Raw genomic sequence first — 27,889 nt, 5'->3', positions numbered from 1 at the left:
CGTGAATTAACTCATGCAGGGGTATTTTGGTAAGTTCAATTGAACGCGAGCAAAATGTGTTGGGAAAAGAGCAGAATTCTTAAGGTTTTAATTTCACAATGATGTGTTCGCTCTGTCTTTTGCTGTAACCTTATCTTGGGCCAATACCTTGAAGAACTATAGACTTTAGGGTGTACTTAGTAATCATTCACTACTAATTATAGTATAGAGGACATTACCATTAGCTGCATAGTTTGGTCACACCTTATGCAAACAGGACACATTTATGGAGTTTTTCCATTTCTAGCTAAACTCATGGGTTCAGTCTAGCTGGCTTATTCATCTGTTTGGCCTTTATACCTGTAAACAATAAGCAACATAATTTAAGTCATATTAGTTTGTTCTTGAGCAAGTAAAAGGAAACAAAGTTTCCCCTAAAAAAAAAAGTAACAAAAGTTTAAGACACTAGGTTTGTGCGTCAAGTATCAATTCGGTAGTAGGAGTTTGAACTTTAACCTTAATAGTTTAAGATACTGAGTTTGAATCTCATCAAACACGGCTATAAAATGACTCATAGTGTCACTTTAATTAATAATAATTTTCTCATTTTTCAATAGTTTTTTTATTTAAAGAAAAAATTAACACGAACTTTTGCTTATGGAAAGACTAATTGGTATGTCGTGACTCGTGATGGAGGAAAATAACTTTTTACAAGTCTTATGACGAGCATCTCCAATGCTAAAACTAAAATTAGGTTCTTACAAGAATTGTCTCAAATTTTTGCTCAAAATGGTAAATCGTTTTGAGAACTCAAATGGACCATTTCACATATTTTTTTAGGCAACCATTTCATATTTCTTCTTCAAACTTTTGCTGGAAGAACCAATGCTAAAAATATGCTCTAAGAATTTTTAGAAATTAAGGACAAGTAAGGACATGGCATTGGAGATGCTCTAGTGAGAAAAAATTAAGCATCTATAAGTATACCTTTTGACATATGAGATGCAAATGGAATTAATTATAGGATGATGGGGAATTAATTATAGGAAAGCCTTTTTCTTTTTCTTTTTCTTTGAATGTTTCAACTTTTTTTTACATAACAAAATGATATTCATAAAGCACACTAAATACAAGCACATATTCAACATTGCTTAAAACGTAAAATTTGGATATATAAAAAACTAACAACACCCAAATTAATAACATACAACAACAAAATATCTATGAGTAATACGATAAAATCAAAGTGACCAGAATGCCAACGTCTAAGGATTTGCAATGCTAACGCCAAAATCATTGTTTGAATATGTAATTGTATGCAATCAATTTCAATAGATATCAAACGAACATCGCAACAAGATGAGAAATCAAACAATGCCGCACAAGACGACGTACAACACAACATCATACTCAGACGACGAAATCACGAAAAAAAAAACTAAATCTATGTAAAGATCACTTATTTAGATTAAAATAGAAAAAGAAAAAGATGAAGAGAAGTGATTTCAGCTAAACAGTTGACAAAAAAGCACCTCGGCAATGAAGAAAATATAATAGGAAACCTAAAGATAGAAAATTAGAGCCGGTTTGTTGGAGAGGGATAACCTAAAATCAAGTGTCTCCTTGTAGCAGTTCAATTTGGTTTTCATAAACAAAAATCAAGTGGCAAATGACTCTGCATGTTTCCTATCCTTTATGTAAACAATAATTAGACACCATTTCTTTTCTGTCATTAGTTGATGGTCCTCAATTTCAGACTTCACAATTTCTTTCTTTTTTATTTTCTTTTAAAATTCTTAATTCTCTTTCTTTATTTCTTGATTCTAGTTCAGCATCTTGAAGCCGACATGTAAAAAATTACTGCATCTCATATATCTTGAAATAGGTTTTAATGTAAGTCTTTCTTTACGAGCATTCAAGACCATAAGCTGTTTGTCCCATGCATGCAATGGATCGACGTGTACATGAAAACAAATTTCTTCTGAGATTTAAATAATTTTTTAATAAAAAAATATACTTCAAAGAATTAGTATGGTTGAATTCTAAAGAAAGACTAGACATGTATTCCCATTTTGGAATATGGCTAAAGCATATACAAAAGCAGCATATTTCTGAGGTGGGTGCGGTGATACCATGGCTAGGCAACAACTTGGTTTAGATTGCCACCACCCTATGGAACAATTTTCTCCAACCAATTTATGAGTTATTTTTGTCAAACATTCTTTGAAATATGTATGGAAGGAGGATTTATTAGTTATCTTTGTCAAACATTCTTTCACAAAGATTTGGTTTTTCTTGTGTATTGTCTCTGATTTTGTCGTCTAAATGCGACGATGCTGTGTTGTTCGTCTTCTTGGTTCGATAATTTGCTTTCTCGTCTTGCTGCAGTGTTCATTAGGGTTATTGGCAGATTTTCTTCGTTTGGCGTCTATTACAAATTCAAACAATGACTTTTGCGTCTTCAACGTTCCATATCTAGGTGCATGGGTATTCTGGGTACCTATGTTTTGTCGCAATTGTATGCATTATGCCAATTTTGCTATAGATCTAGATTTTTTGAGTTTGTACACAATTTCATATTTTTTTGTTTTAACGACTTTGAGATTTGTATTGTTCTCGATAGATGTAATTTTTAAACTTTGAATGAATATTATTTTTTGTAAAAAAAAAAAAAAGTGAGTTAAATGTAAATTTATATATATCTTGATACATTCACTTAAATTAAGTTAAACAATACATTTCAGACTAGAAGACAGTCTAGAGGTAAAAAGTTAAATTTTCCCGTTCAAATTTTTCATCCTATTTATAATTCATTCTAGAGGAAAATTTAAGGTGCTTAAAAAATAACAATGATTAAGGTGCTTTTATTCCAGCAAGTTCAAATCATTTTCAATTGAATCTTGTATCGTTTTCAGTTGAACAAGTCTGATCACTAGATCCAATATATGTGGTAATGGGATTCAATGGAATATTTAGGAGAAAAAGAGATGGTTGATGATCTGCCTCATCACCAGTATATTATAAACTAGAATCCTTATCATCCAATCCATCTAAAATATAAAGTCTCATATACCATGGTCCTTCCTTACTAGTTGGTTGAGAGGTTGGACTCACTCGTTGTGTTTGATAAAGGGCTTATTTAACTTGTTAAATTGTCTTATTATAAATTGCATGTCTAAATGTTTATTCAGCTTATATGATTTTTGTAAGTTATTTATATTTATTTAATAAATGTTTGAAGATAGTTTATATAAAAACAATAAATAAGCTCTCAAAAAAATAAAAATAAAACAACAAATAAGTCACATTCCCTATTGCCATAAAAGTTATTTATACATGGGCACTTGCACATTTTTTTTTGTGAAACCCCTCCAATTCTTGGAAAAAATAATTTAGATATTCTAAAATTCGAACATAAATAAATAAAATTAACAAAAAATTATAACAATAAAGATTCGAACTTGAATTCTTTCAAACAATTTATCCTTAACTGAATCTTGTCAATCACTTTAGCTCTAGTTAGACACATTCATCATTGGCTAAAGGAATAATTGTACAACCTTTTTTTTATTTTTTTTTATTTTTTAAGTATCATAGGAGTTATAATTTCATCTTTTAAGGTGAATAAGTATCGAATTCTGGATTCGAACTTCGGTCCTCGCATATTGCAATGTATGTTATGCTAATGGTAAAACCAAAAGTGATTGTTGTTTGTACGGGAACGTGCATGATAAACATGTTTGAAACTTCTATGCTATCCAACCCAAGAAGTTACATGTTTTAAACATGAATTTGCATGTTGGAAGCCACATATATATATAAACATGCCTTTCCTAGCTGGTATGAATGTATCTAATTGCACGTGCTGCTTCTCAAAATGATGGTGTAACAAGTTTCATATTAACATTCAATTGTCACCATATAATCTCATCACATCATATAAAATTACATTTTTAATTTTTTATGATATATGATCAAGTTTATGTACAAAAGCAAATCACTTGAAACAGACGATTAAAGTTCTCTTCGTGCTTGAGAACAAAAATTAATATAAGAAGCTAAAAAAAACAAAAATCAAGCACACGAAGTCTCTTCCACGACTAAGAATCATCAGCTCTAGCGTGTGCTTCCCTTGAGCGTATTGGTGATGACTCGATCAACGGTCTCATAGACCAACAACTCCATGTTTAGTCATCATCGGTGAATTAATCTTGCATAAAACCTAGGCGACTTTTTTTAGAATAGATGTTCTGGTCTGATTTAGATCTCCACATGGTCACCAATTTTGCGACGTTTGTGATTGGATTCTCGCAACATATGTGGATGATTAAAATTTATGTTTGGTTTGAAAAGCCGAGTTGTTTGAAGATTTGATTAGAGGAATGAATTTGAAGTTTAAACGAAGAATCGGTGAAGAGGAACAAATTGAGGATTAGGGAAAAGAAGAACGTAAGAAAAACCAGCTGAAAAGATAGTTGCAATTTGTCAATGATCAAACCGGTTGCTAAACCGCTTCATAAAATAGGGTAACGATTTACTGTTTTTTGAATTTAAATTGGTTGGTGGTTATTTTTTAAATCAGCAAAGCCTTTAAAATTGAGGATTAGGGATAAACAGATTTTTCAAACACATTCGTGGATGTATTCCTATTCGAACTATGTCACACATTAAATATGATTAACTCTTCATGCCGGGATTCAAACATTACTATTATCCGCCACATCTTAAGAGTTTAACCTCTTCTGCTAGATCCAACCTGCATTGGTTATTTATTATGAATTATAATCGGACATTGTGCAAGATTATTTATATATCTTTTTAATATAGTTATTGAACTCTCTTTGTAAATGAAAATACCTTTATAGGTAATCTTTGATCCCGAAGGTCTTTTATGCCTTGAACAAGGCATCATCCTTTACCCTAAATTTTTCTCATAAAAAAGAAAACTCTCTTTGACACACTTTCTCTGTGGTTAGCAAACACCAACACAGCAGAGCCGTCAATTGAAAGTTCGAAACCAGTCATAAAAAAAGAAATTGAGAGGAAACAAGAATAACATTCTGAGAGCTCTAAAAGAATCGATCCATTAGTCGCTAACTCACTACATTAACTAAGGGCTAACTTATACAAACCATTTTTTTTTTTATCACATACAAACCATTTTCTTGATAACATAAGGATTTGCAAAAAGCTTTGTGATAGTTGATTAAACTAAATTATAAAATTTCTTTTTCCAACTTTATTTTTAAACTCTTGAGATATTTAGATTTACTGCTTCCGAACTGATTAACAATTAGTGGGTGTTGTGATGTAAAGTTGCAAACTTACCAGGCTAAGATTTCTGATCTTACAATCACGTACATTATTAACCATTCTGATACAAATTTAAAGAATGAACAAATAAAAAATATGATGCCAAAATATAGTACTTGTTTAGTACATTAAAGAAAATCTCAAGAAAAATGTTTTGGCATGAACCTTTGATTTAGCTTTTCGACCTGAACAAGCCAAGACCCAAAACTCTCTTCATCTTCCTGAAGATACCAGAGTTCTTCGATCCTTTGGCATGCGCTGCAGACGCAAGCTCTCCTGAAAACAATAATTTATATATATATAAAAATTGTATTATATCAACCAACATTTTGTGTGTGACTACCTATTATTTCATTTCCAAGGCAGTATAACAAAACAACTTAAATCAAATACCTGTACCCTCAGGGTTATTAAAAGGAGAAGGTGCATCAGAGCTTAGAAGATAAGGTTTCCTTGCCCAATACTCTTGAAACCTCTGTTTCGCATACTCCTTGTAGTCAAATTCAATTGTGTTTACTTGTCCCTGAGCAAGATAATCAGAAGATGAGACTCTGTAGAAGTAAAACTTCTTCGAAACCAAAAGTACTTGGTTGTAGTTTCCGCCAAACATTTAAAATTACAAAAGAAATTGCATCGTGGATTAGAAAATTTATATTGATGAGAAGCCCACTTATGGTTAATTCATATTCAAAAGTTTAGTCACTAAAGAAATATTTATTTGTAAAACATAATAGTCCAAGCAATTTGTTTGGATAATCAAAGTCCAGTCTAACACTTGGTCGATAAATGTTACAACTATCATTCCCCAATCCTTTGTAATTCTCAAAATGCCCAAAATAATTGTCTAGAAACTTAGAAGGGTAGAAGGGAAAAATATGTTTCCATAGTACTGTTGGTCATGAAAAAGAGTCAAAAATCAGGTGAGAAAGGAAACTATAATGCCTCTAATGTCCCAACATAAAGATAAGTGCTGAAGATTCAATGGGTCATTAAAACAATAAAAAAAAAAGCTCATAACTATATCGAGATTTTTTTAAATGAACTGTATCTTCATTAAAATACAGAAAACCATGGTTGATGAATAGCTAGCTCTGTATGGTGTTTTTGTTATATTTTTGAGTGATGCATTCATCAAAAATTATTTTCCCATGAAACAAGCCACGAATAGTAAATACCCTGATCATTGGTTTGAACAGTTGCAAAAATAAAAATAAAAGGCGGGCAAAGCCAACAAGATAAAATACATTTCTTTCTTTCTTTCTTTTTTTTTTTTTTTTGCAAATATCCACTTCTCTTTTGTCAGTCTATCAAAACCCTTGGTGCACAAAAACCTAGTGTGTTTGTTAAATAACTTCTCCCTTTCCAAGGTCTCAAGCCAAACCATCCAAGAGTACAAAGAAGAATAATTATAAAATAACAAAATAAGAAAGTGCACATACCGAAATTATTCCCCAAAGGCCCCAGAAAAGATGATTTGCGAGTGTATACTTCTCAACTTCTTGTAGTAGGTGCTCCACTTCACTCTCACTTGGTTCTTCACCTGCGTTCAAGTCCCATAATATCAGGAACAGAAACTAACAGTCCAGTTCTTAAGGTCATTCATGATTATATGAATGATGGAATACAAGGGTACATTGAATATAAATATTCTTTGTTAAATTTAGACCATACAACTTTTTTGTTCCAAATCATGAAATAGGTCATCAATGTCAGCTGATTGAAAACTTCAAAAGTTTACCCAAAAAAAAAAAAAAAAAAAGAACAAGACAACAGTTATTTAAACGATGAAAATAATTACCTGAGGTCTTCAAATATGCCCTAACAAATCTTTCACGCTCCTCAACGTCTGTCAAGAGAACCAGCCATGTGAAAATAATTAGTCACAGGACACAATAAAAAAATGAATGCTTCAGAAAGCCACAGGTTCATACCAGGATATTTGCTATAATCAAGAATATGAGGCGTTTCTGTATGGTAGTTCGCAGCCATCTCACAAAAGTGGTTTGCTATATCATATGCTACAGGATTGTGACTAGCATATTCATAGTCCTGTTACAGACATAACATTAAATCATAAGATATTTGGCAAAAAAAAAATAATGAAGGAAAGAAAGAAAGATAGACCAACCAAATGATTGAGTGAATCAGTTTCTCATACTACTAGCCATGTCAATGAACAAATAAAACAAAGGAGGAAAGTGATCACATAATATATGTCATCATTTCACATTTTATATCACATCTGTCATCCTTGACTCCCAATATGTACACAATTTTAAAATTTTAGCTTTCAAAATGTAGATGATTCTCAGCAAGAAGGAAACCAACAACACTCATCAGGCTGTCATTAATAAAACTAAAAAATTTTCTCCCCACATTCAAAATGCTATCCGGCCATAAATACAGATAGGTTTATTTTCGAATGATGATTCTTTATTTTTGGACAAGGGAGGATATCAATGTTGTGTAACTCAAAGGGGAGGGGATTTACAGGTTTGCAAGTCTTAAAACATAATCACTTTTAAGCCATGATCTCGAAACATAGCATTATGTTAGTAATAGGACTCCTAAGGGCAGAAGTTATAGATACTAGTGGTTTATTTAATAATATTATAAATAAGTAACTGTTACTTGTCTGCCAGTAATTGCTGTCTACTAGACTTCTATGTAACAGCTATAGGACTTAGTATTATAAATAAGATGCAGAGGAAAAGAAAGGCATTCAGGGATTGGGATAAAGGTTAGGTAGGGAGAGACCAAGCTCTCGAATTCTTGGAGGGGAGAGAACCAAGACTCTCTAATTTCTTGGGATTATATTGTAATATTACTATTAGTTTATATTTTGATATCAGTTCCTATCAACTGGTATCAGAGCAGTTCTGATCCAGGGAAAGAAATTCACAGTAGGGGGGAAATGGACATGCCACAATTTGACGGCAGCGGTGACGCTTATTGGTGGTTGATTTGTATTGAGAAACATTTTGATGTCGTGGGAACACAGGAGGGTGAGAAGTTGCTGGAGGCGGTGAAAGCCTTGCGAAACCGTTCTCTCGTATGGTGGCAGTGGTGGAGTCGATGCCATCCACATGCGAGTTGGCGAGCGTTTCACGTTGCATTCATTTGGCATTTTAAGCCAGAGTATAGAGACCTTCTACCTATATCGGATGAAGAAGAGGAATCTGGATTGGAATGGGAGTCGTCGACGCCTCACACATTCAGCCTTCAATCAGAAGAAACTGATCAAGGAAATTCTGAACTCATTCAGACAGCAGAAGAGGAAAAGGTAGAGAATGCAGAAGAAATGGATGCAGAAAATTCCTCCATGAATGTCATCATTGTGGAAAAGCAACAAGAGACCAAAACAGATCTGTGCAAATTTCTTGGTATCGACAGACTCTTTTATGAACATGGTATGAGTAGTGTGTTCGAATCGAGGGCGAAATTGCCTAGAAAAATTATCGGAGAGGGATGGGTTTCACTCGAGTTTGGCGGCCTACCTCCACCGTTGCCAAAGCCGCCAGATCCAGATGTGTTTGTGGTGAAGAGTGGATTATCCTCTGGTTTGATCGAACTGGCACTATGCCTATTGCTGCCGAAAATTCCTCCCCAAAAGAGAGTGTCTGATGCATGCATTAATTATCATGTTTCACACCTTGCTCTGTCACTCTACTTCAAGTTATGGGACCCTGGTGGACAGTTATGTTATCCTTCACCTTGAGGACAAGGTGAGTCTTTAGGGGGGGAGTATTGTTAGTAATAGGACTCCTAAGGGCAGAAGTTATAGATACTAGTGGTTTATTTAATAATATTATAAATAAGTAACTGTTACTTGTCTGCAGTAATTGCTGTCTACTAGACTTCTATGTAACAGCTATAGGACTTAGTATTATAAATAAGATGCAGAGGAAAAGAAAGGCATTCAGGGATTGGGATAAAGGTTAGGTAGGGAGAGACCAAGCTCTCGAATTCTTGGAGGGGAGAGAACCAAGACTCTCTAATTTCTTGGGATTATATTGTAATATTACTATTAGTTTATATTTTGATATCAGTTCCTATCACATTATTTTTTACTTTTAAAACAGGGTAAGGCTGCGTACAATACACCAAATGGTGGGACCCCTTCCCGGACCCTGCGTATGCGGGAGCTTCAGTGCACCGGGTTGCCCTTTTTTCATTTTTTTTACAAACAAAATTCTTCCATAGGTTTTGGTAAAGTTCAGTTGAAGGAGGAAACAGGATCATATTACACATTTAATAGTTCAATGAAAATTGTATATGCTAAGAGAATAAAAAAAATTGTCAACGAAAAAGGAACGACAATTTTTTTGACAAAACAAAAGGGAATAACATTTTTGTCAGTAAAAAGGGCTTAACATTTTATTTAAATATATGAGATAAGTCAATGACAAGAGCTCTGTATCACAAAATTTCTCTTTTATAAGAAAAAAAAGTTAATAATTGACGAGTCTGTTATGATAGAAGAGATAATTATTTCTTCAGAACAGGTCCAACGAAAATTAAATTAAATATTATATAATTAGTCTGCAAAGGTATTTAACATTAGAATGATGATTTTACTAGCTAGTACAAAGAGAAACTCACTATTATGGTCACAGAGTTGGTCTCTTCGTCAAGCATTATGTTACCATATTGCAAATCATTGTGGCAAAACCCTATCCGTTGATGCGAGCCTGACAGCTCCTTTTCCAAAATAGAGATTTCCTTGTCGACCGTGTCCAAATAAAAAGCTTCCACTTCTTTTGGAGAAGACAAACGTTTGGCCTCACTAAGCCAATTTCTGAAGCATTGAAATAAAATAGTCTGAGAAATGATGTTGAGGTTGAAACTTAACTATTTAAGTAAAGTTTTTAAACAAATGAAACACAACTAAATTCTTATTCTTATTATGTACATACCTCAATGTAGGCCAAAGATTGGCTTTCTTTTCACCAGGCATATCTAGATCATGGAACTCCTTCATTTTGGCCGCTATAAGAGCAGAAATGGATGGATCACGTAGATCAGAAGCTGACAGCGTCTGATAAATTCAGAAGGGAAACATGGAATATATGAGCACATCGAGTTCATAAGTTTGGTAGTTCATTATTAAAAAAAACAATAAATTTATGAACCGTAACACTTCAGGGTGAACAATGAAAAAATGCCTAAATTTGAAGTGATACTAGTTTTATAATGCATCAATTTTATGGTTTTTAATCATTAATCAAACATAATAATTTTCTAAAAGTTAGTTCGAGTATTATACTACAGAACTAAGATTAAAAATAATAAGTGTGCGATTACCCGTGCATGTATAAACTCTTCAACACGTCCATTTGTAAAACGTCCTAGTAGACGAGGTCCCTGACCATTCTTTGACATGTACTCAAATGTCCGTATTTCATCATCCCTATCAAAGAAAATTTCCACACCCTCCCCGTAGATCCTAACAAGAACCTTTCGTGAGGTTTCCTCAGTTGTAGCTGGCCACTTTATTTCAAATACCTCATTTGTCATTGCCCCCTTGAGAGGGATCACCTGTAACGCATTTGCATCTAGTACATCCTCCCATTTACCTGCTAATGATATCAGAATCTCCTTTGCTTCTGCTGGAAGGCGGTCAGCTTTGCTGCTTACAGGGGTTTCAATGGCATCTGGTTTCTCTTCTGCAAGATTTTCTGCAGCACCTTGTTTGTCATCTTCACCTGCTTTGTCTTTCATAGCACCTTCTTTTCCATCATCACCTGCTGTATCATTTGTAGAATTTTCGGCAGCATGTGCTTTATCATTCACTAAAACATCTGAACCACCTAAAGTGTCATTTACGGGGTTTTCTGCACCAACTGCTTGGTCTTTTGCAACATTTACAGGATTTTCTGCCCCACCTGCTTGATTGCTTATAGGATTTTCTGTAGTAGGAGTCGCCTGGTTTACAGGATTCTCAGCAACACTAGCTGCATTGTTTACAAGATCTTCTCCTGCACCCATTGCGGAAGAATCCAAAATTCCAGGTACAGAAATGATTTACTGATCAAATTCCCTTTATCTGTAACTTCAGTACCTGGAAAAGCAAGGATCGTTCAAATTAATTCTTGATCATAACTACAAACTAAAACATTTTATTGCTGTCCCTCTTCCTCCTTCTCCAAGGAAGGGGTAGAAATCATAAAAGAATTAGTTGGTTAATGGCGAGGACTCGTGTCAATTAGAAAATCTCAATATTGTTTAGCACTGAAATTGTTACCAATGATCCACTATCTCATTCATTTTCTAATTATTGTTAAAAAGAAGACAGGCCTAAACTGTACAATAGACGCTCCAACAGAGACGGATACAGGGAGGGAACACATGGGCAGCTGAAGCCCCCTCCCCCCTCTTTCAAGTTCAATAATATACAAATAAACACAACAATTTTTATAGGCAAATGTTAGTATGTTATAAATTAATGAGCTATGTTAGTTTTTGGGGTTTGAACCCTCGTGATAATGTGGAACGCCTATTAGTCAAAGACCTTTCATTTAAGCTTCACACACACAATAATACATATTCTAACGTAACATGTTTCTTCATAGACATTAAGCATAGAATCTAAATTATTTTTATTCACAAGTACTTGGCACATCGGCTATAGTAAATTTGTATTTCTTCACACACAATGTTTATTAGAAGAACAATAGAAAATCCTAGGTCATTTTTTTGTCAAACGTTTGAGCAAATCAAATATGAAAAATGAAATAAATATAAGTTGTCTATTTCAAGTTGTCACACTAAATGTAAAAGAAAATTACAAGAGCAAAATGCACCAATGATTGAATTTGAAGACTCTCTCTCCCCATCAACTTCATTTGAAAATAAAGATTAAAAGAATTGAATTCAACAAATTTATATATACTTTTATAAATGATGTTAAAAATGTATAAAATATTTAGACCTTTTAAATGATGTTAAAAATCACTATTTTCTGCAATTCATCAACGAAACCGGTGATATCAACGATTGAAATGTGATAACAACCACAACTTAAAACCTTGCTCCTCCGCACCGCATTGATTAAAATCCCTGTATCACCAACACTTTTGATTGGAGGTTTATCTCATATCCGACGCGGACACGGACACACATGATTTCTACGAATCATGTCATTTTCTGAAATTATTAACGGTGTCTATGTGTCATATCTGTGTCTGTGTCATTGTCATGTCCAGGTGTCATATCCGGTGTCGTGTATCTTTATATTAAAATGCAGTCCAACAACATATAATAAAAAAATCTGAAAATATCTCTAATTAATTAACCTTAGCATCATAATCCATAATCTCAAATATTATTCATTCAATCATCGTCACAATTGCATTATAATCTTATAACGCAACAAAATAAATTTTCTACTGAAACATGCAATAGAATTCAAACGCAAGAAAAAACAGAGAACCTTCATCATAATCGATAAGCATTGAATCAACGATTATATTTTTGAAAATAAACAACAAAAAATTACGTATTATGAAACCGCTAACCTCAACGAATAAATTTTAGCGGCGAATCAAAAGCGCAAAGCGGTGGCCGGAGATATTGCCGCCGGTGAAGTTGAGAGAGAGAGAGAGAGAGAGAGAGATTGCGTTGTTTAGAGAGAGAGGGAGAAACGGTTACGATGATTTTAGAGAGAGAGAGAAAGAGAGAGAGAGATGAGTTTATATCTGAAATGTGTTTTCTTTGCACCGCCAATGATTTATTACAACGTGGTGTCTGAGTGTGGATGGTGCAATATTTGGATGCTATTGAATTTTTGAGATTTTTTTAGTTAAAATTAGACTTGTAGTTTCCTAAAATTAAATAAAAATTAATGTATTAATTGTAAATTATTTGCCAAAAAATGATATGTCAAAATTATTTTACAAATGTTAAAATTGTTAGATCGGATATATGCATTGTATGGGGTTTCAAATTGCAATCATGTGTTTGATTTTTTCTATAAATAAATGTTAGTAATGTTAATAGTTATGATAGTTTCGCTGATCGAACTCATGATCTCCTCCTACAAACTCCCTTGATCTTCCTTAGTTTATTTATATGTGAGTGATTTAATTTTCTAATCTTCAAAAATACCATAACATTATTTATAAAATTAGTTTACAGTAACAACTAATAATCCCGTCGTTAGAACCTCTCTGGTTCTTCTTGCTTTGTTTTAGTTTTCCCCTTTTTTCTTTTTTTCCTTTTTCCCCCTTTGTTTACCAAAAAAAAAACTAATAATTCTACCACTCCATACTAGTTTTTTAAAATCTTTAAAAAAAAATCTATATCAATGTTATTATTATTTTTTATAAGATATTAGGGCCTAAAATACTACAAGGAAATTGAGCGATGAATGGAAACTCCTGATACATCATCAAGTTACAAATAAGAAAGCCTCAAATTATTTATATATTCTTTGTATAAAAATTATTTATATTTTAAAGATAAATGATATTCGTATAACCATTTTGAAATTCATATTCTCAGTATTCTCTCTTTATTTCAAAAGAAGAGAAAATAAAAAGTTGTTTAAAAAATTATCACAAAACAAATGGTTGTATAAATATCAGTTGTCATTTATCTATCTGTAAAAAAAAAAAAATGTCCTTTCTCTATTTTAAATCATAAGAAACGAGTTTGATTAGCTAAATAAAAACAAAACGAGTTTAATATGTGCATAAGTGAAATCACTTTACATGATTTTGAAGAATCTTCTTTCTTTATTATATTCTCTCTCTTTTATAAGGAATCTTCTATCTATTATTCGCATTTGCCTCTATTACACTGTTACTAAATGCATGCATACATTATTAACTGCATGTTAATAGGTAACTTCTAAGATACACCACACTTCTGTCATTTTAATTGCAAAAAAGGCTCTCTAAATTCACAATACTTTTTATATTTTTAATTTCCAAAACATTTGTGTAACCAGCAGGCTAAGTAGTAAGCACCCTCCACATTTTTGTTGGGCAATCGGGGAGGGTCGGGGTTAATGCTTCGGGACCACATTTTAAGTATAGATGCTATTTATCTCTATTTTAAACTTCAAAGTATAGTTAAGGGTGTGTAAAAATATGATTAACTGCACTATATGAGTAATTTGAACAAACTTAACTTAACCAAAAACACACAGATAAATATTTATTTTCTTAGATTAAAGTATAAATCATTTTGAACAACAAAAAAATAAATATTAATTACGTTGATAAATATCACTTCATCTTCGTTTGAAATGGATCGATTTAGAATTTATTTTTGAATTCACAACGAAGGATATGTTTTAACTACAACAGTCAATTTCAGACGGTGTTTTGTTCAACTATTAATACTATAGAAAAGGTGTGTGTGGTTGTTGCAAATTTGCACGAAGAGAATACTTCAGAACATGATACGATGATAATAGTCTTTGCTTCTTTTCTTTCCTCTCTAAAAAATGGATTTTTTGTTCACAAAAACATTGAAATTTTGTTGAAAAATAATATGGTTTTAACATAAAATCAGTTCTAAATCGGTTAAATTGGACCAAACTAGTACGGGTGGAAATGGGCTAGGCCGGGCCGGGCTTTGCAAGGCCTAAGCCCCGGCCTAGCCCGACCTACTTCAAAAATTATAGGCCTGAGCCTGACCTATTACCTGTCATAGGCTCATTTTCGAGACCTGGTCTGGCCTTTTTACAGGTCTGATGAAGCCTGAAAGCCTATTTAAAAGCCTATTTTATGCTAAGGTCTGACAACACATGTAAGCCTACTCCTAAATATACCAAAACTTATTAAGGCTAAAACACACAAATATGTTCGCTACTAAATAATGAATTCTTACGAAGGTCTAATCACACCAATATATTACTCCCTCCGGTCCTTATTATAAGAAACAATTGACTTTTTTGGTTTATAGAATAATTAATGTATCTTGTTATAAACATAGACTAGATACATCACTTACACAATGAACCTAAAAAGTCAACTTTTTCTTATAATAAGGACCGGAGGGAGTAGCTACTAAATAACCAATCATATGAAGGCTTGTGTTTGTGAAGAAAAAAAACTTCAAAAATATCAATAATGGAAGGTATATTATATATGAAAAGCTTAATAGGCCGGCCTGATTGACTTAATAGGCTTTTTTGCAAGCCTTAGCCTGGTCTGTTTAGTTAAATAGGCCTTATAAAAAGCTTGAGTCTGGCCTTGTTAATAAACGAGCTGGGCCGAGCTAGGCTTTAAATAGGCTAGGCCGTAGGCCCCTGTCGGACGACCTGACCTGTTCCCAACCCCTACAAACTAGTTATGAACCGAACTAAAATAGCTTTGAGAAATTAACTCGTTTTTACTATAGGGTTTTCAAAAACTAAACCAACCCATTAATATGGTCAAATTCAATTCAGTTTATGAACCATGAACACTCTTAAATGGGTCACAACTCTCTTATGTATCCAACATTTTGCTCATTGATAGTCGATGTGGAACAAACTACTCACCCTTAAACTCAACATTTGCTCCTCAAGTGAGAGTCTCCCACATCATATGCTGGATCCAAACATCGCGATCTCACTCCCGCTTTCCCAAATTTGAAGAGTGTGAGGGAACTCATTTACAAACGTGGGAATGGAAAGCTAGACAGGCAGCAAACTCCTCTCACTGACAACTCAATTATTGAGCAGGGACTAGGAAAGCATGGTATTATATGCATTGAAGATCTTATCCACGAGATCTTGACTTTTGGACCACATTTCAAGGAAGCAAACAACTTCCTTTGTTGAAGGCGGTGATGCTGGAAACCGTGAAAATTACATCAATGAGCTCATCAGGAAAATGAATTAAATTGTTGCAGTGTTTAATCATTTTAGGGGAAATCAATATTTTTTTTGTTGGCTTTAGATCAAGTTCAAGATCATTTGGGCATCTAAAATTTTGAAAATAACATATATAACATATTTGACTTTTATGAGACTGATAAGTTATATTTCTATTTTAATGTTTGAAAAAAATATTCATATCTCATTATAATTTTTTTTTAACATATATCTCCCTTTATAGTGCAATTTTTTTTTTCTCTTTTTATGAGTCTGAGGTTTTTTTTAAAAATTCATAAGTGTTGCTATTTTAATTTCAGGATTTTACAATTTGTCAAAAAAAAAATTGAGGATTTAAAAAATTTAATTAATATTTATAACAATCAAATTATAATTTCCTTCTAAAAAAACAATCAAATCATAATTAATGAATTTAAAAGTTAAGATGTTTAAGGATAATTTAAATAGTTTTTTTTTAATATTCCCTTCATTAGAGTAAGTATAGAAAGAGTAAGTATAGACAACCACAATAGCCCCTATAATTAAAAAAAGTATCCAGTGCATTAAATGAACTTTTTTATTTCAAAAAACTTCTCTAGGTTGATTTTTTTATTTATTTAACCATGTCCTTTTCTTTATTTTTTACGAGATCCACATTAAAAAAAGTATAAAAGTTTTGGTCAAAAGAATTATAAAAAGTTTTCAAAAATATATTTCTATTTGAATCTTGACATATGTCATATTTCCATACTCAAATTGTATAAAATCACGAATTTATCAAGTATATTGTGTCAGCATATAATTATTTTGCAGATGTATACAATTATGTGTTTTCACAACAATTAACGAATAAATAAAGTATGAGAAATGCTAACCGATGCCCCTGGTGACCAATTACGCTATTTATTCAAATACTCCCTCTGTTTTTAATTATAAGCAAATTTGACATTTTAGGTTCATTCAATTCATGATGTATGTGGTTCATATTATAGACCACATACATCATGAATTGAATGAACCTAAAAAATATATATTTTACTTATAATTAGAAATGGAGGGAGTATGAGTTTCCCACATTCCAACATTCCTTTTCAAAATTGCTACATAAATCTTGCACTAAAAGGTATTAATAAAGAAATACTTTTATTTACCCCTTAAATATAAACTCAATGAATTTAGACATTGACTAAAAAGCAGAAAACACTAATAGAAAATAGACAGCATACTCACGAAATCTTTGATGCACGGTGGAAACCGCCTAAACCAACGGCGGAAACCACCGAGTCAAACTACTTCAGCCCTAGAAGCACGCATTCCTACGGTTTCTAAGAAAAAACAGAAACTAAGAAGGCAAGGACAAAGAGATAAGTCATCAGAACATTACCTGTGAAAAGGAAGAGGTTGAAGTTGCAGGTAGGAAGCAAAAACTTGGAAGAACTTCGCTTTTGAAAACGGTGGGAAAAAATCTTTAAGTCTCTGAGAAGTCGAAACGCAATGACGTTCCAAACAGCATTTGGTCTATTTATACTCGTTTCGCAAACCACCCAAAAGTCACGAAGTCCATCCGGTGTAGCCCTTCACTTGCGACTCTTCCCCCAGAATGCCGCTTCTACGATCCAGATTCTATCAAACCAATCCATCCGATGGTTCTGATCCTTCACTATGGTTCTCCAAAACGTCAGGATTCAATCAACGGTGATGATGACACCTCGGGACTTCAAACCGAGAACACGCTGGAAATTGTAGGTACTCAAGTGCTACTAATAGATTTCACACGTGTCACTCAGAAACCAATGGTCATGTCTTCTCAACTTCTCCCTCGAGACGTTGGCATTAATTACGGAATGACATCCGACCAAACTTCTGGCGAGGGAATCTTCCTACCTGACCTTGCACAGCCGGGCACGCGTTTGCCAGATTCAACTCCACATACAGGCGAAGTCACCTCGTTAGGGGGAGAACAGTGCTTTGAGGTAGGTGAACCCATTCGACCTATTCTTCCAGCACTCTCAACCAACCTCGCAAACGACCTCCCGGACCAGGGGTATGCTTAAAGCCCGGCAAAACGAGGTCCTTTTCATCCTCGAACAAGGGGACACATATCAAAAAACTTTCCCTTGGGGTCGGCTTCGAACGAGCAGAACCCCTACACTTAAGTCATCACTCTTCATTGAGAGCAACGCCTGGGGGCCTACTTTTCTGGATCGGCCAAAAGGATTCTTGGCCCGTTAACTTAGGCCCAATATCTTTCAAAGCCCAAACTCCACGTTTGGCATTATTGCTCGCAACATACCCTCTCTCCGCGAGGGGGGTGCACGAAGCAAACGAGACCGGTTCAAACGAACCCCAACGTCTCTTTGCACATTCTGCACGTTCCCGCAATAAACTCTCTGGCGGTTACACTTCCCACGATTTCGTAACCGCCAGAGCCAGGTGTGCCTCCTCAACGGCTCTGCAGCTCTCCACCTCTATAAATAGGGGACTCAATACAGTCCCCAAGGTAGAACTCTTTCTTCCTCTAAACCCTCACTCTCTGATCTCTACTGACTTGAGCGTCGGAGTGTCTGCAGGTACACACCCCCCATCCGCTCCAAGAAGCATTCTGATGTATTCCACCACCGTCACAACCACCGTATTCAAAGCACCGACAGCCACCTTCTGATCAGGTACGATCACCAACCTTTCTCTTGGCCTTATCAAAAAAATTATCTACTATTCTATTGATTTGCCCATCATAAATCTTAACTTGATTTTTATCATTTGAAGTTATCTAATCATTCTCATTCCACTTTTTTTTATAAAAAAATATTATTGAATTGAATTTTTAAATCCCCTTATCTCCTCAATTTTTTATTTTTATGGAATATAGGTTATATTTTCTCTCTCGGTAGTTTAGCAATATGTAATTACTTTTTTGATATATGAAAATCAATTTGTATCGTTATTGACACATGTTGATGTATTTTCACATTGATTATTTTTACATTTAATTCAATTGAATTCTCATTTGTCAATCAAAAGCAATCTAAGAATAAGTCAAACAATATACACTTTTAATGTCATTAAAATTTCATTTGTGTTGTTTGTACAACATAAGGACATGTGTCATTGTTTTAGATAGAAGAAGGGAGAATGCCATGTGGATTGGTTATTTCAACCATTCTCAAATGTATGTATGTGTGTCTATATATATATATATATATATATATATATATATATATATATATATATATATATATATATATATATATAGGAGAGGAGATTTAAAAATATTGTTGAAGTGTATTATTTTCTTCTGTTAGAAATAATAAATAATAAATAGTGTTTTTGTATTAGTTTATTTTTAATGGTTTATCCTTCTATTAGTTTCATTCTAATAGTTTAATTAACAAAAAAGTAGCCTCATATTTTCTAAAGAAAATGAATATTTTTAATTAATGTCTTTGATAAAAAATCCGGGGCGTTACAGAGAGAGGGGTAGAGTGCGTATAACCAGGAGATGTTGCACAGTCTGAGATTGATGCTTGATGATTGTAGTCATTCTATGAACGATATTTTTCTTCATAGAGTATTACACGAATGGGATATACTCAATTAGTTCAAGGTACACAGTTCTATAGACTAATTTCGACATGGAGAGAGCGCACATGAGGAGGTCTGACTTCTTGTTAAGTTTTAGAAATGTTGGGGCCCCTCCAAAGTAATTACTCCCTCTGTCTCATAATAAATGACCAATTTGTAAAAAAAAATACTGTCCTAAAATAATTGACTTACTCCAATGCACTTTTCAATGCAGTATTAATTACTTTTTTTCAACTATACACTCTAATTAATACTACTTTTATCATTCTCAATTTAACATCTTCCACTTTGCATTTATGATAATGATGAATGCATCAATACTTGAGAAAGACACTCAAAACCATTTTTCTCTCTCTTTCACTTATACATTTTTTTCTTAATATGCATGAATTGAACAAAAGACTAAATTATTTTGGGATGGAGGGAACATCTTCTCTTGGGTAGATCAGAAAGTAGTCCTCGCTTCCACCTCATTTCGTTGACATCTCAATGTGAGAGCTTAGATGAATTTGACTTTTGAAAACAACAAACTGATGACTTTTAAAAAGTTAAATATACAACTTTTCCACACTTTCCAATATAATATTTTTATATTGGTTTTCTTAACCAATACCTGAAGACATCTGTAAAAAATTTATATGGAGTATTTTTTTCTTCAACATCCCATATTTTAATTATGAACTACTCATTCTGTTCCATTTAAGTGACACAATTGACCATGTCACACATACCAATGCATATGTTTTATTTTTAATATCTTTAACTATCAGTTAAAAAAAATTATGAAAATTTAATATTTTGATAGTATTCATCGAAACGAATCCAACAACATCTTATATGATATTGTTTATCTTTATATATTAGTAGAAAAATATGGTCAAAGTATGTTAGGTCAATATTACACAATGTCAAATAGGTCATCTAATATTGGACGGAGTGTTCGTTTGTCCGCTCTTCTTATTGCTCATGCGTAATTTACGAACAGTAGTTTTTAAGAAATTTTGATTAAAATTAATTTAATTTTGATTAAATTATAAATATATATAATACTTATTTTTTATTTTCATATTGCAACACACAATACTAACTAATGGCTCCCTCAAAAAAAAAAAAAAAAAAACCAATGCCTAAGCCCACAACATTGGCTTTGTTGTATACACAACAATAACGACAGGGTTATGCTTCTCATGAAGATATGGACAGGGAAGGTAAAATATTTAGTTTATTAATAGTTTTTAATCATGAAATATTTGCTTGATTAATTTATTTATCTCTATTTTATAGCTCTATATTATGACAAATTTAATTATATACTTTATAGCTCTATTTTATAATTTTTTGCTTGAGAAAGTTTTGGTTTCTGTCCCCCTTCTCTTACCTTGCACTGTTTTTCTTTTTCCTTGTTTCAGAAGGTTTTGGTTTATGTCCCTCTTCTCTTTTTGTTCTTGTTTCTTTTCATCTATATATTTATAGAGTGTTGCAGTTGGTTCTGCACCTCTTTTTGCTTAAAAAAAAAAAAAAAGAATAGGAGTAAAAAGAATTGTCCCAGTCGATGTGCCAATGACTACCGTTATCACTTTTCTGCTGTCGATCCCTATCTATCTCTTGTTACTTGTTTTCTTCCTTTGTGTTTCCTTCTTATGGTCAACGTTTATTGTTCCACATATTTTGTTTATTGTGTTTTTTTTTTTTTAGGAAATTTGAGGAAAAATAGCTTATAGCTTTTCGTTATTAATCAAAGTCAAAATACATAGAGGTACATCATTAATGACATAGGGACCAGCAAGAGTTTGAGCGACCCCATTCGCTTGTCTCCGACTGAACCCCACCTTAGAGTTTTCGAAAAAAAAGCATTACGGCATCTTTTGCATTCCTTCAAAATTGAACCAAACTCGGACACATCATTGCTACCTTTGTTAAAAAAGTCTATAACTTTCTTTGCATCCATCTCAAAATCTACATTTGTTTATTGTGTTTTCTTCTACCATTATTACAATTTTTTAGGAGTGTATTTTTAATAATTTTTAAATGTTTTTTAAATTTTAAATTATTAAATAATGACTTGTAAATTCATTATTACACAAGGATTGCGCCAAATCATTAGATACTTTGCCATATAATTAAAAAAGGGTCAAATAAGTTTTTGGTCCCTATAAATATCGTGAATTTCGCTTTTAGTCCTCATAAAAAATGTGACATGCTTTGATCCCTATAAAAATTTCAGCACATAGTTTTAGTCATTGTTATTTGTTTAATTATGCTAACACTTTTAAATTTTTTAATGATTTTTTTACAGACTTGTTTAGAACAATATAACAAGCTTCTCTCCCAAAAATTTGCTCAAACTTTGATGTTTGGGTCCAAATTTTCATAATTTTATCTTTACATGTTGGCGTTTAAAAAATTAATATTTAATTCAGTATATGTTAAAAAATATATTTTTTTATAAACAAGTTTTTTATAATGTTCTTAATATATATCTGTAAGCATCCATTCAAAAATTAAAAAGTTTTAGTATAATCAAACAAATATTTTTCTGAGCAAATAATTAAACAAATTTTAATTAAACAAATTTAAAATTAATAGATCCTAAATATGACATTTTTCATGAGAACTAGTGTAATATCCTGCTTATCAGTATCGGAATATTACCCATCAGACGCGTCAGAGGACAAATGTTCATGGAAAGCAAGGGTGATGGAAATGTCTATAAATGGCATAAGTCAGGTATGAGCTAGATATCAGAGATTAAGTGTTACAGAACGTCAAGTACGACGGAAGATGTTTTATGAAATATCAGTCAAGCAGGGGTTTATGTATCAGTGTCAGGTTAAGCGCGACCAAGACGAAGGGCATTCTGGTACTTGCACGCAAAGAGGTATATAAGTGATTTTGGGCCCAAAATCTTCATTTTGCATTGCTCTTTCTCTCTCTAGGTTTTGAGAGAAAGAATTCTCTCCTCCTTCTCTCTAACCCACGCCCTCTCTCTCCACTCTAAATCATCCAAACTTCTTCCTAGTGTGATCAAGCATGGTTTTGGGTGGCTTAGCAAGCAAGGAACTAGTTGAGGAAATATTAAGCATGGTTTTTGGATGAAAGATAAGGATCAAGATTGAAGCAAAATCTAGGGTTTGAGCTTGGATCTTGAAGGAAAGCAAGAAAACATGATTAGGTGAGTTCCATAGATAGTTTACATACCTTTGGTTATGTAAATTCATGTTAGAAAGGATTGATTTATGTTTATGAGGGATTTAGAACCCTAATGTTCTTTTGAGCAATTCTTGTTGATTCCATGTTAGTTTGCCATGAAATATGTTAATTAAAGTCAATATAAGTTGCTGGATGATTATGGTGCATTGCAGGATCAAACTGGACAAGTTTTGGGTCAAAACTAGAAATTTTGTACCTCAGACCCGAAGAACCACGCTATTAGCGAAATCTACCCTAATAGCGAAATTATTCAGGATGAACCACGCCCCAGCTGAGCTATTAGCGCAGCTCTCTGGTTTGGCCAACATGCTTTTGGCCTGCTGGTCCATTCTAGGGTCCGTGGTGCATTCCGAAGCTTTTCTTTCAATGTTTTACAACTTTGTAACCCTAAAACAACATCTAGGCAATGCACCTAACATCAAACGATTCTTGAAATGAAAATCATGGCAAACTTAATAAGAATGACAAGAGTGATTCAAGAGAGTTTTAACCGATATTACTCGGGTAGTGATGAATTAAGGAAGGGCATGAACGTAGAGCCTTGACATAGCTTGTCAAGAACTAGAATAGTTAATAAAGAAGTAGAATGTTATGCATTAGTGATAAGCTTGATAAGTCGCGGAGTAATATAGAGTATTATTCTCGCATATGAGCTAAGTGCCATATGAGTACGGCAAGACATGAATCGATTAGATATCTATTCACGGAATAAGTTAAGCAAGTATATTTTATCTCTAGTTGGATCATATAGGAATCCGAGGTAAAAGAGATAGCATGTATAGATATAACATTCATGTATGCATAAGACCAAGACTTTTATAGATGTAAGTGTCATGTCTCTTGTCATCCACACTAGGTTGGATACAAGAGGTTTCCATGATGGAAATGATTAAGCCGTAAGGGACCCGCATGTCACTTAGTAAGCAAGATGTAGTGGTCGTGTCTCTTGTGTCCACACTAGGTTGGCTCAAGGGGTTTCCATTAGGTGAAACGGGGTTAGCCGTAAGGATCCCGCACGTCACTGCAGGAGTGCCGTTGGTTATATCTTAGATAGGTTTCCATCGGATAGATAGGGATTGCGCTCGGGGTTACTCCACCCGGGGCTCTCCGTAAAATGAACTCAGATAGTATTTGTTTGTTACACGCTTACTTCATCAATGAACCTGACTATGCATATTATTAGACATATTTATGTTATGTCATAGAGCCTTAACGTAGATCGTCAAGAATTAGTAGAGTCTTGACGTAGATCGTCAAGAATAGTAGAGCATAGACGTAGATCGTTGGAACTAGTATGATAGCAAGATAAGGTATGTTGTTAGACACAACGTAAGTATGCATAGAGCAATAGAGAAAGTTATGCCGACGACGATCTTAGTTTCCCCTGATCGTCCGGTTTAGAATTGTGTCATGATTATGTTATGTTTAGGCCTCGATGCGTAGAGCGTAATCTTGGCAAAGCGGTCCTAGATTCCCCTTAACCGCCATGACACGTATAGAAGTTAAGCTTATAACAAGGTAAGAAGAGACTATGACGGCCCTAGTATGCACGACCGTCTAAGTATGCAAGTCCCCACACACGTATAATCAACCGTCAGGTTGTATTGTAGACACGTGGTGACCGTAGGTTTCCCCTTAAGGTTGCCTATAGCTTAGGATTTAGGGGAACTCACTGAGACATTATGTCTCATCCCAATCCTTTTTTGTTTCAGATAAACAGGTTGGATGGCAAGCTAGTAGCCGAATGGATATATCAGCAAGTGTTCGTTCATACCCGCTGCAGGATGATATGGATATGCAAGGACGCATTCATTACATTTTAGAAAAGTTGAGTTACTTTAGTATTGTACGAACGCACATTATTGTATAAGATATTCATTCGAAGTTTTTGTTGTTGTAAATTTTTAATGTATCCAGTACTAAATTAACGCACATGCTAGACTTTCTAGATACGTCTAGTATGGGTGTTACAACTAGTAACTTATTTAACCCTTAAAATAATGACAAACCATCAATTTGTTGTACTTAAATATAGGAGATGGACTAAAATTGGGTGATTTTAAAGTAGGGGAACTAATTTCATGAGAGAGAGAATAGTTGGATCAAAACTGTAATCAAGCCTACCAAATAAAAGATATTTTGTTAATCAATCTAAAAAACGGATAAAAATTCAAAAAGCTTCTAATGATCATACGACCATCCAATATTATACGAACTATAGCTGAACTATGGACATTAACGTGTCCCTCTTTATCTCTTTTACTGCACTTAAAAATAGATCTATATATTCACTTCTTATTATAATTTTTTTAACATATATCTTCCTTTATAGTCCAAATTTTTCTCTTTTTATGAATGGGATATTGTTACTCACTCTTTAAGCATATTCATAACCTTTTTTTTTTGTAAATTCATAAGTGTTGCTATTTAAATTTGAGGATTAAACAATTTTTCAAAAAAAAAAAGTAATAATTTGAGGATTAAAAAATTATATTTATATTTATAACAATCAAATCATAATTTCCTTCGGAAAAAGAACAATCAAATCATAATTAATGAATTTAAAATGTTTAATGAATTTAAAGAATTCATCAATGATCTCTCAACCTACTTTCATTTGATTTGTTCATCAATTTTGGGCTGATTAGTTTTAGCATATCCATCTCGGTGGATTTTGTCTTTTCCATCAATTGGCTTAAGGCTTTTTATCTCACTCTTTTGATTCCTTTCGGTTACGAGTGCTGAATTTTTCCATACACTTTCGGTGGTGAATTTAATTGTTCGGTCAGTTCTGTTGATTGGAGTTACGTTGATTCATCTGCTATGCCGTTCGACTGGCAAGCAGAGTTGTTATTATCGACAGCTGCACCCTCCAAAGCTGCGCCTCCCATGGCACTGCCCTCCACAACGGCGGTTCCAGCACCACAACCACCGCCGCGGTCCTTTGCACAAGCACTTGTCGCATCGCACAGCAAATCCACCAACGACAATCTGCCACAACCTACAATCCGTAGTGAGACTCTCTCTATTTGTATTACTCAGCCAATTTATGAACAGGGGGTCAATGTGTGTAAGAGAAACCTTCGTGGAAGGTTGGTTCTAAACAAAGGAGACAAACCCTATGCGTCGAAGGAAATTGAAGACAAGCTTCGGAAACAATGGAAGACTGCTGCACCTTGGACGTTGCTATCTTTAGGTAAGGGCTTTTATGAATTCTTTTTTGCCACTGAATCCGATTTGCAAATTGTTTGGGCAATGGGAACTGTGAACTTGAAGCTGGGGGTGTTACGTTTATTTGAATGGTCAGTGGATTTTGATATGCATAATCATAGAAATACACATGCACAAGTATGGATCCGATTTATGGCATTGCCACAAGAATATTGGATGGAACGTACTCTACGTGAAATTGCTAGTGCGGTTGGCACGCCGCTAGTTCTTGACAATGCAACCTTGAAAAGACTTTTTGGACACTATGCACGTATATTAGTCGACATTGATTTTTCCAAAAAGATTTTTCATGAAATTCTCGTCGAACGGGAAGGTGGTTCTTATCCTGTGGAAGTCGTTTATGAACGGATTCCGGATTTTTGTTCGCATTGTCAGACACTTGGACACGATGTTACAAACTGTCGTTGGTTGTACCCAAGGAAGGAAGACATGTCTAAGGATAAAGTTGCAAAAGGGAAGACCCAGATACCAGCCAAGAAACCTCAGTGGGTGCCTACTAAAGAGAACCCCTCTGGTATAGGTTCATCCATTGCATTTGCGGCACCTAAACCTACCGAGCCACAAATCAATTCGACTGCTGCTGATGGTTCTACTTTTGCAGCTCCAACACTAGCTCAGACATCCCCCTGCGTGTCTGAGGAGATCCCCCAAGGCTCTTTGCCTTCGCACCCAGTGTTGGAGTTAGCTTCCCCTGATGATGTGCATGCTGACGTGCTTTCGGATGATGTGGAACAAGTAAACTCTGAATCGCGGGAGGAGTTGGTGATACCCCGGATTCAGAATGCACCTATGATGCATCCATCCTCAGATGCCCATGATGATGAGCGTTCTTTTACTGTTGATTTGGAGGCCTCCACTTCTGCTAGGGAGATGTCACAGACTCAACATGATGTAGCACACGATGACGTGCAAACCAGTCCCTAAGATGGTCCTCTTGTTGTTAGATCCATCCCTGACGACACCACCACTTTTTTGGAAATGGAGCGCCTGGCTCAGAACACCAATTACACGGTTGAACACACAGGGACTGATGAGAATGAAGACAGAATTTTGACTGTTTATGAACCACATAGCAATCCGAATGTGCAGCACGACTTGGACCTCTGGATGCGTGTTCGCGAATATGACAAGGCTAATGCAGATAGACCTTTCACTCCGGTCTTATCTCGTAAACAGAAACAACAGGTTAAGAAAAATCTTCAGATTGGTAAGCCACCGCCTTATAAAACCCGCTCTCAGGGAGGATCCACTTCAGGTGATCAATGAATTTTCTTTATTGGAATGACTCGGTGAGTGCTCTGAGCTGATTTACTTGCTAATTTGGGTCATTCGATACAAGGCACAATTTGGTTCTCGGTGTTGCCTCAGACTCTTCAGTCTGACTTCTTTTTGGACCGGAGTGGTTTCCCCTGTTCTCGGTTCCCGTAGTCAGTTGTTTCCTATTTTTTTGTTTGCTGTTTCTTTTCTCTTTTCTTTTTTTGTTGTTTCTTCTGTTTTTTTGAGGGTTTTGACCTAGTCCCCCCTCTTGTACTTTTTTCCCTTTTTCTTCTTTGTTTTTTTGAGGGTTTTGGCCTAGTCCCCCCTCTTGTACTTTTTTCCCTTCTTTTAATAAAATTTTCTATGAGATTGACGGTATAGGATGGGAGTTCTGCGGGGTGCCAACCTAGTTGGGATGTCGTTGCTTCCCCTTGATGCCTGTCCAATCTCCTAACTTAGCAAAAAAAAAAAAAGTATAGACAATAAAAAAAAATAAGTAACCACGTGCAA

General features: G+C 34.3%; 3 protein-coding genes across 3 annotated transcripts; 2 read left to right on the top strand and 1 right to left on the bottom strand.

The window, feature by feature from the left end:
* Positions 1 to 5,282: 5,282 nt before the first annotated feature.
* Positions 5,283 to 12,996, bottom strand: LOC146935550 (putative choline kinase 2). Its single transcript, XM_085750716.1, has 9 exons — positions 12,810 to 12,996; positions 10,597 to 11,353; positions 10,209 to 10,330; positions 9,895 to 10,090; positions 7,224 to 7,341; positions 7,091 to 7,138; positions 6,732 to 6,832; positions 5,686 to 5,815; positions 5,283 to 5,568 (listed from the first exon to the last, which is right to left on the bottom strand). The coding sequence occupies exons 2-9, from the start codon at positions 11,278 to 11,280 to the stop codon at positions 5,465 to 5,467; spliced, it is 1,503 nt and encodes a 500-aa protein (XP_085606842.1). The 5' UTR covers positions 11,281 to 11,353; positions 12,810 to 12,996; the 3' UTR covers positions 5,283 to 5,464.
* LOC146935551 (uncharacterized) lies at positions 8,071 to 9,159 on the top strand. The gene has a single exon (XM_085750717.1). It carries the CDS (start codon positions 8,207 to 8,209, stop codon positions 9,008 to 9,010), a length of 804 nt encoding a protein of 267 aa, XP_085606843.1. The 5' UTR covers positions 8,071 to 8,206; the 3' UTR covers positions 9,011 to 9,159.
* A 12,718-nt stretch (positions 12,997 to 25,714) lies between the features above and the next one.
* LOC146935549 (uncharacterized) lies at positions 25,715 to 27,046 on the top strand. Its single transcript, XM_085749064.1, has one exon. It carries the CDS (start codon positions 25,715 to 25,717, stop codon positions 27,044 to 27,046), a length of 1,332 nt encoding a protein of 443 aa, XP_085605190.1.
* The last annotated feature ends 843 nt before the right edge of the window (positions 27,047 to 27,889 follow it).

Source organism: Medicago sativa, chromosome 3 (assembly GCF_051527215.1).
Source record: "Medicago sativa cultivar Bolivia chromosome 3, Bolivia_mono, whole genome shotgun sequence".
In the NCBI taxonomy this organism is placed as follows: Eukaryota; Viridiplantae; Streptophyta; class Magnoliopsida; order Fabales; family Fabaceae; genus Medicago; species Medicago sativa.
The sequence above is the reverse complement of the archived record's forward strand: the minus strand, read 5'-3'. Positions and strand labels throughout refer to the sequence as shown.